Raw genomic sequence first — 14,496 nt, forward strand, 5'->3', positions numbered from 1 at the left:
TGTGCTGCTGAGCAGGCGGTGTAGCGAGGCTTCGTCAGACGACGCCGTGAGAGCGGCGACAGTGAGCTGAACATGTTGTTTCCAGTGAGTCTGCGGGTATCTGAGTTTTAACAGGCGTTAACACCTCTGCAATGGGCTCACCGCTGCCCCCAGTGGTCGGCCCGAGACTGCTGAATGAGACAAAGGAGACCGGCTCAGGACGTCCGACTGGGATGAGGGACACAGAGGTGACAGGTGGTCGTTTGGCCGGTGGATGTCTGGTTAAGACATTGTGCTTCGTCTCTGTTTCATCGCAGAGCGACAACACAGCAGACGTTCATGACATCATCAGACATGAAGTGATGTCATGACACGTTTCATACAGTCACATGACCCGAACCTGCAAGACGGCTGCTATAGCAACGAGTTTCTGGTCCTCAGCGCTGCTGCTCACTGTCCTCACCCTGAGACACACACCAGCCACAGTGTCCTCACAAACAGACTGACTGACAGCTGACCTCTGACGTACAGATGACCACCATCATCACCATCATCACCACCACCATCATCATCACCATCATCATCACTGACATCACCATCATCATCATCACCGTCATCACCATCATCATCATCACCGTCATCACCATCATCATCATCACCACCATCATCACCATCATCATCATCACCACTACCATCATCACCATCACCACTACCATCATCACCATCACCACTACCATCATCATCATCGTCATCATCATCATCTTCATCTTCATCACTGCTTTAGTGATCCAGAAAAACCACACAGTAAAACATCAGCTGATCTTTGTCTCTGACCCGCCCCCGATGATGTCACTTCCTCCTGATCAGACCAGAGCTGAGGTGGAGCCTCTGACTGTTAATGTCACCTGCAGGTGAGGCAGGTGCGTCTAATGTCAGCAGATGTTTGGATCTCAGTGTGTTTGTTAATCATCTTTATTGACGACGGACTGACTGACTTGTTCCTGTTCTTTTGTCATTTATGATAAGGACAGTCCTTTGTATAAAGACCAATCAGTGTTGTCCACACGTAGAATCAGCCAGTCAGATGCTTCCCCTGACTACAGTTAACATATAAATCTATATATATGACGTTCTTGCTGATATTTGGATATATTTTGTCAGCTGTCGGCTGTGAGTGCAGCGGCTCGCTCAGTGATCCGCAGACCTTCATCCTCCTGCTGCCGTTAACGAGTTATTGATTCGATGAGGCTCGGCCACGGCTCCACTCAATCAATCGTTTCGGTGGTTTCACCACAGCCTCCTCTGACAGAGACACCCCGGTGACCTTCACAAACCGGGACGCCGTCAGACGGAGGATCCAGGACAGACTGGAGACCAGCAGAGTCCAGACAGCAGCTCAGTGTCACAGGAAATGCTCCTTTTTGGGTGATTACTGTGTACATGCTAAATACACGGATTCAACGAGAGTGTTGAAATTTAAGGGAAAACACATAACGTACACGTGTACGTACACGTACACACACACACACACACACACACACACACACACACACACACACACACACACACACACACACCAGCCTGTACATGATTATTGGACGTTCTGAACTCAAATGTCCACCTTCTCGTTAAAACCTCCAGTTCAAAGCGTCTGCACAGCGGCTCAGACTAATTCCTGGACGTGTCTGGACTGTTGTCTGTTAATAAAGTGTGTCTGCTTCATGCCCGACCACGACTTCAGGTGAAAATGACTCATGTGACAGTTTGCATTTATTGAGAGAGTTGAGGGAAACGCTGCTAAAAATACGTCTGAGAGCAGAAACTAAGAGGCGAGGCTGAGATGTCGTGATCGGGACATGAGGCAGAGACACTCGTCCATGAATCTGCTCCCAAAGCTCATCTTAAAGACGTTTAAAGCCTCATCGCGTCAGAGCGAGAGGCTCTCTGAGCTCCAGCTACCAGCAGAACATGTCTGTCTTCTGTCCCAGCTGCAGTGGACGGACGGTCTCTGCAGGTACAGCTGAGAGGATCGTACATGATCGCATGTGACCTGCTGCTGTTCACCTTTTTAAACATGACCTGCCCAACAGACAGGAAGTGCAAACGATGTCAATAAAGTTTACAAAGTTCAACGTCACGTCTGAGACAGGAGGAACTCGTGGCTCACTTTGAGTCTGCACTGACAAGTCGGACATTCCTGTCTTTCGGAGACCTTTTTCAGTCGGACATCTCTGGACATGTTGACGTATGTTGAATTGTTCCAGAAGGATCCGACCTCCTGCTCACTCCACAGAACGAAGTGATGAATCCAACGTCAGACCGTTCCCACCTGAGACGTGCTGCAGCCTTTAATCTGCGTCAGTCCACACAACGACGCGCTGCTGTTTGACCTCAGGTCCTCTCCGGATCGACTAGTTCTGTCTGTCGACGGTGTGTTCCAGGCGTCAGGTGTGTGTGATGACATCAGGAGACACCTCGTCATTTTCTGATGCGGCCGTTGGAAGAAACGAGGCTTTATGGAGGAAAAGCGTCTTCTGTGAGACGGACTCCAGCAGACAAACTCAGCCGGCTGCTGTTACCTGCTGCCAGACTCTACCTGTCCAGACAAATGGAAACACGACAGGGTTTCAGCTTTTAAATCCACCTTTGACACGTGATGTCATGCTCGGTATCAGACGCCAAAATGGCCGCACGCTGACAGACACAGCGAGTCTGCTGGAGGTTGTCTCTGCGCTGAATACATGATCATTTTTCACCTGTGAGCAGTGTGAGGTCATTCTGACTCTGACCTTTGACCCTGAGCACAGTAACCCGCCCTGAAGGGGGGCGGAGCTCTGACAGAGGCCGTGATGTCAGCGGGAGGAATGCTGGGAATGTGTGAAGCCGACACGTGTTGAAGCCTCATCCACGAGCTGACACACCTGACAACACAGGTAATCTGTGCTGAAAGACACCTTTGTGTCAGACTGTCTGCTGCACTGGGTGCAGCTCCACACTGACGGGGTGAGAGTTCGATTCCCTGAGAGTCCACAGACACGCACGCACGCACACACACACGCACACACACACAGCTCGTCCACCACCAGGCCGTCATACGTGTCACTGCAGCAGCTCAAAGCATCAGAACAGTTTGGACTTCAGTTTCTAGTTTTTTCCAGGAGTTCTGCTCCTTTTTCCTGATACAAACACCTGCAGGAAGCCATGACTTCAGCACGTGTGTGTCTGGCCTCTACACACTGCACACACACACACACACACACACACACACACACAGTCGAGTGAAGGAAGTAAAAAAACACGACTTTAAAATCCAACGATTCCTCAACGATTCCACAGAAACAAAGAGGCAGAACTCTGTGAACGTGTTTGTATTCAACCTGCTGAATAAATAAATGTGTGCCACATGGTGTGTGTGTGTGTGTGTGTGTGTGTGTGTGTGTGTGTGTGTGTGTGTAAGCATGTGCGTGTGTGTGTGGGTCTTGTCTATAAAAGCACTGTGGAAACTAAGAACAAAACTTCCTCTGAAGCTGAAGGTCCACGTCTTCCTGTTCTTCATCTCACTCTAACTTGTTTGGTCAGATTTCAGTAATCAGCAGTACAGCCACTGACAGCCCTCCTCCTCCTCCTCCTCCTCCTCCTCCTCCTCCTCCTCCTCCTCCTCCTCTTCAGACACAGATCAGCTTTCACAACAAATATTCAAAGAATTTCTTCACATAATGAAACTGGTTCTGTTTGTGGAGCCTCGTCCATCTTTCTGTCCACATTCCTCTCAGCTCATTAGCATCGACGCTCGCGCTGTGCGTCCAGTCTTCACCGCAGAGCTGAGCTGGTCTGACCGTTACTGCGGTCAGTACAGGTGAAAGTGAACGAACTCCAGGCGTCTGACGTCATCACAGGTGAAAGTGAACGAACTCCAGGTGTCTGACGTCATCACAGGTGAAAGTGAACGAACTCCAGGTGTCTGACGTCATCACAGGTGAAAGTGAACGAACTCCAGGTGTCTGACGTCATCACAGGTGAAAGTGAACGAACTCCAGGTGTCTGACCTGCACAGGTTCACGTGAACCTTTCTCGTCCTGCCTCGTCACATTAACACAGTGGAGAAATGATCGTTTGACTCGGGGACGACCTGCTGTTGGCCCGGCTGAATACTCCGTTCTGATTGGCTGCAGGGCATCCATTGATGTGGTTATGGCTTGTGAAAAACTTGGTGAAATAAAAATGAATGGTCTCAATTTTGGTTTGAGCGGGACAATGTCCAACCAGGTGTCCATCATGAGGACTTCATGGACGGCTCTGGCCTCCTCATCCACTACTTTCCAGATGACGGACACCTCGTCAAGCGTTGTCCCTTCCACGTGGTTACAGTGGACACCAAACAACACACAAAACAGGCGAAACAGCTGAAGCTCCGAAAGCACGAACACCTGTGAGCTGACCAACGAGCGCTGAGACGTCCTCAGGCTTAGATCACCGTTAACTTCTGGACAAAACGAGACACCTGAGGGACGTTTCAGGACAGACAGTTTTCATGAGGATTCAGTCCTGCTGTGGTTGATGACGTGCTGCTTTCTATACGTGTCTATGAGTGAAGATGAGCTGAGGAGAAAGTTCACAGCTGCTCTGATGATCGATCGATTGATCGTCGTTGATCCTCAGTGATCTGTCTGCAGCGTCTCTGGACGGCGACTGTTGATCCCAGAAGGTTAGAAAACACTAAAAATCCAAAGAAACACAAACAGACTTTGGTAAAGAAAAAAAAAAACATGAATCAGCTGACGGATATGCTCCTTTAAAGAGGGATCCACCTTGTGGAGGGTGGATCCCCGCGGAGGGTGGATCCCCGCGGAGGGTGGATGCTCAGACCAAAGCAGAGTGATCTTCAGTGAATCTGGGACACAGGGGCGTGGTTGTAACTGACCTGGGGACAGCTGGAGCGCTAACTGTCACAGCCTCCGTTCATAACGAGGAGCAGCCGAGTGCACGGAGCCGGAAGAAATGTGCTTCACAGCGTGGACGCTGCACATAAAGACGGAGCAGAAGAAGACCTGAGCGGAGGCTTGAGCGACTCCTCGCACCTCCTCGAATCACCTCCACCTGTCTGCAGGTCAGAGGTCACGTCTGTGCGAGCGAACGTCCCTGCTGCTGATCGGAGGAGGCTTTAACAGCCTCAGAGCATCCAGAAGACTCCACCTGCTCCCTGTCCCACAGCCAGCTCCACTCAACCTCAGGTCCCCTCCTCCTGCACCTCCTCCTGCACCTCCTCCTCCTGCTCCCTCCGTCCAGGACCGAGGCCTGAACCTGGGTGGACTCGTCCACGACTCCACCGACGTGTCCACAAGTGACTCAAAGCTCAGCCCGTCCACACATGGTGTCCTGCTGCTACTCTGTACTGTGTAACTGAGTACTTTTACTGCACTCCACTACAAAAGAGAAGTACTTTAATCTCATGTCACTTTGTACTCGTACTGCACTACATGTACCTGACAGCTTTAGCTCCTGGTTACTTTAAGATTTTGGACAAAGTATATAAAAGTATACAAGTACACCTGAAACAATTAGTTGATCAATTGATTGACAGAAAATTAATGATCAATTATTCTGATGATGGCTGAAGTTTTTCAGGTTTTTCATGTAAAAACATTCGATACTTTCCTTTGGATTATTTCAATATCTGACTTTTTCCAGTCCAAAGCTTTTTATTTACAGAGCAGCAAACACAGCTACCTACAGAACAATCCGATCGATCAATCCATCGATCGATCGATGGACAAAGTCATCAGCAGATAGATCCAGAGTGGAAACAATCATTAGCTTCAGTCCTTAAAAACAGTTCAAATGAGCTCCACCTCAACCAACTCATGAATGAGGAGACACAATGATCTACAGACCAGAGACAAGAGGACAACAGACACAGAGACACAATGATCTACAGACCAGAGACAAGAGGACAACAGACACAGAGACACAATGATCTACAGAGACCAGAGACAAGAGGACAACAGACACAGAGACACAATGATCTACAGACCAGAGACAAGAGGACAACAGACACAGAGACACAATGATCTACAGAGACCAGAGACAAGAGGACAACAGACACAGAGACACAATGATCTACAGACCAGAGACAAGAGGACAACAGACACAGAGACACAATGATCTACAGACCAGAGACAAGAGGACAACAGACACAGAGACACAATGATCTACAGACCAGAGACAAGAGGACAACAGACACAGAGACACAATGATCTACAGACCAGAGACAAGAGGACAACAGACACAGAGACACAATGATCTACAGACCAGAGACAAGAGGAATCTGAATGCAGTCATGCTACTTGTATCGGAGTATTTGTACGCAGTTCTATGGGTACTTTCACGTGTTTAAAGTGACCGCATCACAGCGCTTCTGGTCCTGATCGATGACTGATCGCTTCGATCCGGCAGGAGGAGATTAGCGGAGATTTCAGTGACTGAAGCTACAGGTTGCTGCGGGCGGAGCCTCCTCACTGACTCCTCACTGACTCCTCAGAGACTCCTCACTGCCTCTCGCGTGTTTCGTAACCGCTTTTCTTTTTTTCACAAAGTGACCGGAGGGCGCGAGGCTCGCGTCGTGTTCGCGCGGCGGAAGTCGTTTTTTAATCAAAGTGTTAAAATGAGAGACTCACCCACAAAGTCCATCAGAGCAGCAGCTTAACTCATGTCCTCTGAGCAAAAACACTCATGAGACCGAACGCAGCTTCAGTCTGTCAGCACACAACGACGAACACACACACTTCCGATCCGGACCTTCACAATAAAGGTCCCGGAAACGCGAGCAGCAGCGTATAAATATCAGCCTTACATTTAACGTTTCATACTAATGATGATTTTAGCTGAAACAGCTGCTACTTCACTGCTAGTTTTACATACTCTGCTCTATTTAAGTCCCCATTTCCTTGTTTTATTCTCTTCTAATTGAAACTATTTGAAGATTTTCTGTATTTTACTGTTCAGCTCTGTATTTTATAATGACAACCAAGTCAAACCTTTAAGACTGTTTAAACAACCATGAGAGCTTCTAAAATGTACACAAATAAGTGGAACTGATTCATACATGTATGTCTGACCTTAGATGTTTTATGTGTACAGATACTTTAAACACCAGATTTTAAATTTCTCTCTTTTTGCATGTATTAATTTTTCTTATCTCAGTCTGTTTCAGTAAACTGATGGGGATGAAGAGCGATATCTAGTTTAATCTAAAGAAGAGGAGGGATGCAGAATAATGATGAAATGACAGTAAGTGAAATAACAGATGTGAAATTGTAAAACTGAGCAGAGGTTTCCATCATTTCAACATTTTAAAAGATTCAAGTCTTAAGAGGATCATTAAAATGGACAAATAAGTCTGCGGTTGACAGTTTTGGTCACTGAACTCAGGCATGGATTCAGAAGCGTGACAGCTGATCACAGCTCCTGCTGACGTCTCTGCAGATGCTTCTTGAAAACACACATTTGGTTTTATTGAATGATTTTCTGATGGATCGACTTGAAGGTTGCATCTGGTATAACTGGTAATGAAGAAATACCGTTTTTACTTTGGAAACCTCTCATAATCCTCATTACTGAGGTGTGCTGATGCTCAGGTGAGTTCCTGATGTACGAAGACGAGCCAGGCGACGGTTTGCCACGTTCACAGCTGTTAAACTGTTTCACTGCAGCGTTTATGGGCCGAGTCCAGCACCTTTACTGCTCTTTATTTTGAAGGTGAGCTTGCAGGATGTGTGGGTTCATTGTGGTGGTGCTGACAGGTGGAGAGCAGACTGAGGAATGCAGCAGATCCTGAGCTGAAGTCAGTCAGAGGTTCACCTCAAAATACTGTGTGTGCATGTGTAAATAAACATGAACACATAAAGAGAGGAAACCTCTACAAACACACACTGAAAAAAATCGACTTCTGTTCCACACGTAACTTTAAAAATGCACCTGAACCACGAGGACGCCTCGAGCTCTTCTACACTTCAAGAGAAGTACATTTGATTTTGACCTGATCGCTGTACAGACCTGTAGTGCCTCACTCTGATGGGACACATGCATCATCCCAGTAATCATTCCCAGTAAGAACAGAACGTGAAGAAATCTGTGAGCAAATGTTGAAATGTCAGCTTCCACTGAGGTAACGAAGGTGTGACCAACGACGTGCAGCACGTAAACACTGCTGATGGTTGTTCTGAGCCACGAGCCACTCAATGCTTTACCTTTAACTGTGAAGACACTACAAGTACAAACCTTTAAGAGTAAGAAAGCCTGGAGAAAAACCTGTGGAGTTCTCTGAGGGGTCACGACCTGCAGCCTGACAGAGGCTCACCTGTGCTCTACAGGTAGGTCTGAAGGTGTGACGTCCGTGTGGCCTCCGGCCGTTTTCACACACAGATCACTTTACTGTAATCAGTGACTTCATCTGGTGACATCGTGACCTCCGGTTTCAGTCAAAGTCTGTCACATCGAGAAGAGAGGTGAAGAGGAGGAGGAGGAGGAGGAGGAGGAGGAGGAGGAGGAGGACGTGCTGCAGGCGTCTCACAGCAGAGACAGTTAATGAGCAGTCTGTCAACACTGTAATTAGACTGTGGACTGAAATTATATCTCAGCTACTGTCGCTGCTGCTGCTCGTCCTTCAGTTTGACAATAAAAAAGAAGTGCAAGCACAACAAAAACGAGCAGGAGCAGCAGCAGAAGAAGAAGAAGAAGAAGAAGAAGAAGAAGAAGAAGAAGAAGAAGAAGTGGGTGATAAAAGAGTTTCTTATTTACTGTTTCACTACTTCACGTTCCTCTGGCTTCCCTCACATGTCAGTCTGAACTGTCCAACAGCACAATGAGACAAACACTGAAACACCAGGAGGACAACTGAGGACAAGTATAATTCCAGCATCAAAACCAGTATAATTCCAGCATCAAAACCAGTATAAATTCAGCATCAAAACCAGTATAAATTCAGCATCAAAACCAGTATAAATCCAGCATCAAAACCAGTGTAAATTCAGCATCAAAACCAGTATAAATTCAGCATCAAAACCAGTATAAATCCAGCATCAAAACCAGTATAAATCCAGTATCCAACCCAGCATAAATTCCAACATTGAACCCAGGATACAGTACATCTAGTATTGAAACCAGTATGAAACCAGTATGAGTCTCATATTGAACTCAAGACAAAAAGTAATGGAGCTGTTCTAAATCTGTGAATGAGAGAATGAATCCAGTATGAATGAACTGAAATCACTTTTCATCCAGTAATGAACCAGGTTTACGTCCTGATCTAATCCCACTATAATCTCAGTAGAAACCCAGTCTAAACTGGTTGTTAGAGGTCTGTTTGTGTGGCCTGACTGGGCAGATTAACATATAAATAACCTCCTCCCCCCTCGGCTGGTGGGTGGTGGGTGAGGAGGGGTGAGGGGGGATTAAGGAGGTCAGTGAATGAATGAGTGTGTCTGTGGCTGAATGAGCGGGGTGGGGGACTTCTGTCCGTCCACAAACTGATCGATAACCTGATCGCAGAGACAAAAGTCTCCATCGAAGCATTCAGACTTTCTACGTGTTGTCTCCTGACGGTCTCGTCTGGTCCCACAGCTCGCATGTGAAACCAGTTCTGGACCCCTGCAGCTCTGGGTGGGAAGCCCCTCAGCCCAGGCGTCCCACTGGGGGCAGCGGGGTCAGTCCAACTCCTTCAGAGGGACCAATGGACACTGGATCCTTTGTCCTCCAGACATTCCCCGGTCACAGTGACGTTCCCACACAGAGCAGGAAAATTACAGGCTGCACCCGAACGTCTCATTATAACAGCAGAGGAAAACAGTCACCTGACTGAGGACGGAGGACAAACTGAGACACCATCTGAACCCGCCAACACGTCCCCAAGGACGAAGGGCCAAGGACAAACCAGCATTCATCATCATAATGTGAATCTGCAGAGTGACCAGTAACCACAGGCGTCACATGACTGTCATGGAGTAAAGCACAGTACAAGTACCTAAGAATTATACTCAGGTAGATGTCCTTCGTTACTTCCACCACTGGTTGGACCCAAACCCAGTTCACAGTTTAAATACTGCGTGTCAGTACTGAGCCAAAACTACAATAAAACACAGCCTGCAGGACACACGTTCAAAGAGGTCCACGTGGAACTACTTAGACTGGTCCTCCACAGGAAATGACCCCGATGATGTCACAGTGATGTCATCGGGGTTCATTGGGGTTATTCTGAACTGGGTTTGGATGCTGTGGACGTATGAAGACGGAGCCTCATTCATTCTGCTGCAGTCTCTGTGGACATCCACATAACGTATGAGCGTACACGTGGACCACGTGCACGCTCTGCATACGTGTGCGTGTCCACATACGTGCACGCTCTGCATACGTGTGCGTGTCCACATACGTGCACGCTCTGAGCGTGTGTGGACACGCACACATATGAAGAAACCTAATATAGTACACACGTAGTAGAAACGTAGTATAGGCGTAGGTGCATTTCTGTGTCAGCCTTTTACAAACTGGAGCTGTTTACCAGCCAGGGAAAGACACACTGCCCAGTGCATTCTGGGAAACGTAGGATGCAGACCAGACTCATCTTTTTGTTCCAGGAACAGTGAGACACAGCTCTCCAAAACTCATCTTATTCCAGGATTTCCCTGTAATCCTCAATCCTGCAGTGTACAGACCTCAGTCACACACTTTTAGGTTTCTGATTTGACCCCACACACACACACATACACACACATGCACACGCACACACACACACACACACACACACACACACACACACACACACACACACACAAAGCAAAAAACACTCCTCCACTGTTTGAATATCATCACATCCGCTCTTTTGTTCTCAGTATAATCCCTGCTAATAGCTGTCGGGTTAGGCCACACACACACACACACACACACACACACACACACACACACACACAGGTAATCCACAGGCGTGGTGTTACATAATGAGACGTTACTGAGCTCTAATCTTTACTTCCTGCTTCCTGGTTTCAGGACGCAGCGGCTCACAGTGCCGGCACTTTGTTGTCATGGCAACCACGTCTCCCTCTGGCTCTTACCTAGCACGGTGGCGCCCTCCGCTGGGAACTCTGGGAACTGTCCCTCCGAGGGGACACTGACGGTCCTGCGGAGACTTCGACCCTTGGCCGAGTCTGTGGGGCTTTCCTGAGCTTCCCCTGCAGCCTGAGGGAGGAGGAGGAGGAGGAGGTGGAGGAGGAGGAGGAGGAGGAGGTGGAGGTGGAGGAGGTGGAGGGCGAGGAGGAGGAGGAGGTCACTGTGTGCCACTGCAGGACAATCTGATTTAACTTCTGACTAGATGTTCAGTGTGTTTAAACAGACTGTGTGTAGAAGCTGATGTTGTTTCACACCTTAAATTGAAAATGTGTGTGTGTGTGTGTGTGTGTGTGTGTGTGTGTGTGTAGAAGTAAGAGACAAAGGTTTGGTCCAGAGAAATGAAGGTGTGGTGTGTGTGTGTGTGTGTGTGTGTGTGTGTGTGTGTGTGTGTGTGTGTCTGACCTCGTCGTCTTTGTTGAGCAGGACGAGCTGGCTGTCCGTCAGGATGCAGAACTTCCTCTCCCAGGCTCCGCTGTCGGTGTACGGGCTCTGACCGCAGGAGAAGCGGTGAGCCGGAGGACCTTTGACGTCTGAGAGACAGAGGACACGTCAGGAAACACACACACACACACACACACACACACACACACACACACACACACACACTTCTCTTAAATCAATCTTCATGTTCAAACAGCTCTGCTTATTCTGGGATGGAAAAGGTTCACACATAAATAACATCATGATTCATGACATGAAGGCCAGCAGGTCTGTCAGAGTGATGCCTTCAAACCAAACATCTGTAACAGCTGGAGGAGCACGGTGCGTACAGAGCGAGTGAACCCTCGACTGTGGACACCTCAGACTACGGGTCAAAGGTCAAAACTCGACTGTAGACACTGAAGTTGAACGCACTTTTAACATCTGAAGTTAAAGCTGACTGGAAGTTAAACTGCTGTTCATGAGTGTGAGGTTCATCATCATCATCATCATCATCATCATCATCATCATCATCATCATGTCTGGTGAGCAGACGTATGACACCACCAGATTCAGTACAGTTCAGTACAGAACAGTCGTACTGATCAAAAACATTCAGGGGGACATCGGCTGCTGAAGGAGGCTCTGAACCTCTGTCAGCACTGAGTACCGCAGTAAGAACGCAGTAATGAACGAGTACTCCAGTCATAATGCAGTAACGAGTACTCATTGGTGGGAACGTGCTGACAGGAGTCACGGCTCCTGTGATCCATCAACACACCGTCTGCAGTTGAACTGCCGTACTGGTACTTTTACATACGTAGTACAAATCTGAGTACTTCCTCCACTGCTGACCTCACACAGGAATCATGGGAAAAAGATGGCGTGTTCGGCTCAGCGGGGAGGAAACAGACCAACTGGACCTGCAGAGGGCACTGTGCCTCTACAGTTCCACCAGCTGCTCCTTGCTCCACCAATGGAGGAGGAGCAGGGGGAGCAGGATTAAAAATGAAAGGGGTGTCTGGAGGAATGAGCAGAGCTGCCTGATCTCAGCTGACACTCACTGCAGAGCTGACTCAGCAGAGGTCAGAGGTCACGTCACAGCGTGTTAGACGGGCCTGTCTGCAGCCGCACCAGCGACACATACTGACGTCAGACCAGCTGAATCTGCTTCAGCGTGGTACAACTGAGCACGCCACAGATCCTGAGGCAGCTTCATCAGCTTGTTTCCAGCCAAAGATCTGCATCAGAAGGAGCTTCGGCGTGATGAGGAGGAGCTGTGGCAGGAAGGACTTCTGCAGCAGACGCTGTGTGACAGCTGCGGGTGTTCACGTCTGTAACCTGATCAGGTTTCAGACAGCACAGATCACAAATAAAACGATGGAAAAACAACTACAGAGGAGAGTTTTTAGAGTTCCCTGCAGACGGACTCCAGTATCTGTGAGGCACTGTGTACTTTGTTCTGTGCTGATACAGAAACAGCTGTTCAAAATCACAAAGGGCTCAGTTTCTAACATCCAGCTGATTGGTCCCAGGACACAGGAAGTAAACTTCAGGAACAAGCTCCATGATGAAAGAAGAGCTGATGTTCAGAGTTACAGCTGAGTAACAGGATTCATCCAGAAACATGAAGTAAATCCAGACTGAACTGACCGACCGACACAGGAAACAGCCTTTTCCTTTAAAGGAGCTCAACCTTGATGACTGAAGACTTTCAGCCTGTGACCAGCTGAGTGTGTGTGTGTGTGTGTGTGTGTGTGTCAGACAGTAAATCAGTGTTAAGTGTTAAACAAAAGCGTCGTCTGTTGGTCAGCGGCGTCTCGTCGGTGGGGGCGAGTAAACAGACGGTGCTTTCACTGCGCCTGACTGTGCTGGGATCATTCAGTGTTTGTCTGGCTGGGTAAACACTCCACACACTCTCACAAACACACACTCACACACACAATCACTCTAATTGATCATGATGGACTTTTGATTGCCAAGTAAATTCGAGCGTTTGCTGCAGTTCGTCTCATCCGCCAGGAGGACGCCAACACAGGAAGCAGTCGTCCTGGACGTGATCACTGAGGATCCTGTGATATCAGTTACAGCATTAGTGGATTTTCTTCTCTCTAAGCGATCTGAATCGATGGGGGCGGTCCAGAGGCTGCAGTTTTATTGACGTAAAGGTCAGATCTTCCTCCACTTTGGTGTGAACGCTCACAACTTGCTAACACGTGGACTTTGAACTGAATGTACTTTTGTCCTGCAGAACCTGGAACTTTCATTCATTTCCTCACAAAAAACAAACTTTAAAAAGTCACTTAAACGAGTAAATAGAAGAAGAAGAAGAAGAAGAAGAAGAAGAAGAAGAAGAAGAAGAGGAAGAAGAAGAAGAAGAAGAAGAAGAAGAAGAAAAAGTCCCGTCTTCCATCTGCTCCTGCTGCCATAGATCCACCACAGTCTCCTGAGGATGTCTGATGTGATGCTTCACAGCACGAATCACACCTGCTGATCTTCTCAACATCTCACTCTTCATGTGAACCGTTTGGTCCAAACATCACGACAGACGTGCCGCTGTCTTCTTTGTCCTCTTTGAAGGACGCTGTGGTTGGACAGAACACGTCTCCTCTCACTTCACAGCTTATTTTTGTGTTTCTTGATAAACCCAGCGCAGAACTTCCAAAGGAAATCTGCCGTTTTAATGCTGACAGGTTACAGTGAGTTTACTGATTAGCTGCAGTCAACAGCTTTTTGACCCTTAACAGCCACCATCTTTTTTAGGGCTTGCCTTTGTACTTCAATCTTTAGAACTTTGCTGTGAGGCTTTCAGTGTTTTCTGTGTGTATTGTACCTGCACTTCTTCTACGACACTCCACTCTGTCCCAAAATAACCTCAATGACGAAGAGTCTCATCTATAAATACGTGTAATTGCAGCTTGGTCTTCGTGGAGCTCTTCA

At 47.9% G+C, this 14,496-nt stretch overlaps 1 protein-coding gene across 5 annotated transcripts in view; it reads right to left on the reverse strand.

Annotated features, from left to right (window-relative positions):
• The window catches only part of rasal2 (RAS protein activator like 2), a 63,747-nt gene that overhangs the window by 28,560 nt on the left and 20,691 nt on the right, over nt 1-14,496 (reverse strand). For 4 of the 5 annotated variants that reach the window (XM_076745450.1, XM_076745448.1, XM_076745447.1 and 1 more), the window contains exons 2-3: nt 11,539-11,666; nt 11,082-11,205 (exon numbers count right to left, since the gene is read on the reverse strand). In XM_076745450.1, coding sequence (XP_076601565.1) covers nt 11,082-11,205; nt 11,539-11,666 — 252 coding nt within the window. Of the gene's footprint in view, nt 1-6,653; nt 6,737-11,081; nt 11,206-11,538; nt 11,667-14,496 lie in introns of those variants that run through there. The other variant, XM_076745452.1, reaches the window with a different exon arrangement.

Source organism: Chaetodon auriga, chromosome 12, assembly GCF_051107435.1.
Source record: "Chaetodon auriga isolate fChaAug3 chromosome 12, fChaAug3.hap1, whole genome shotgun sequence".
NCBI classification, from domain to species: Eukaryota; Metazoa; Chordata; class Actinopteri; order Chaetodontiformes; family Chaetodontidae; genus Chaetodon; species Chaetodon auriga.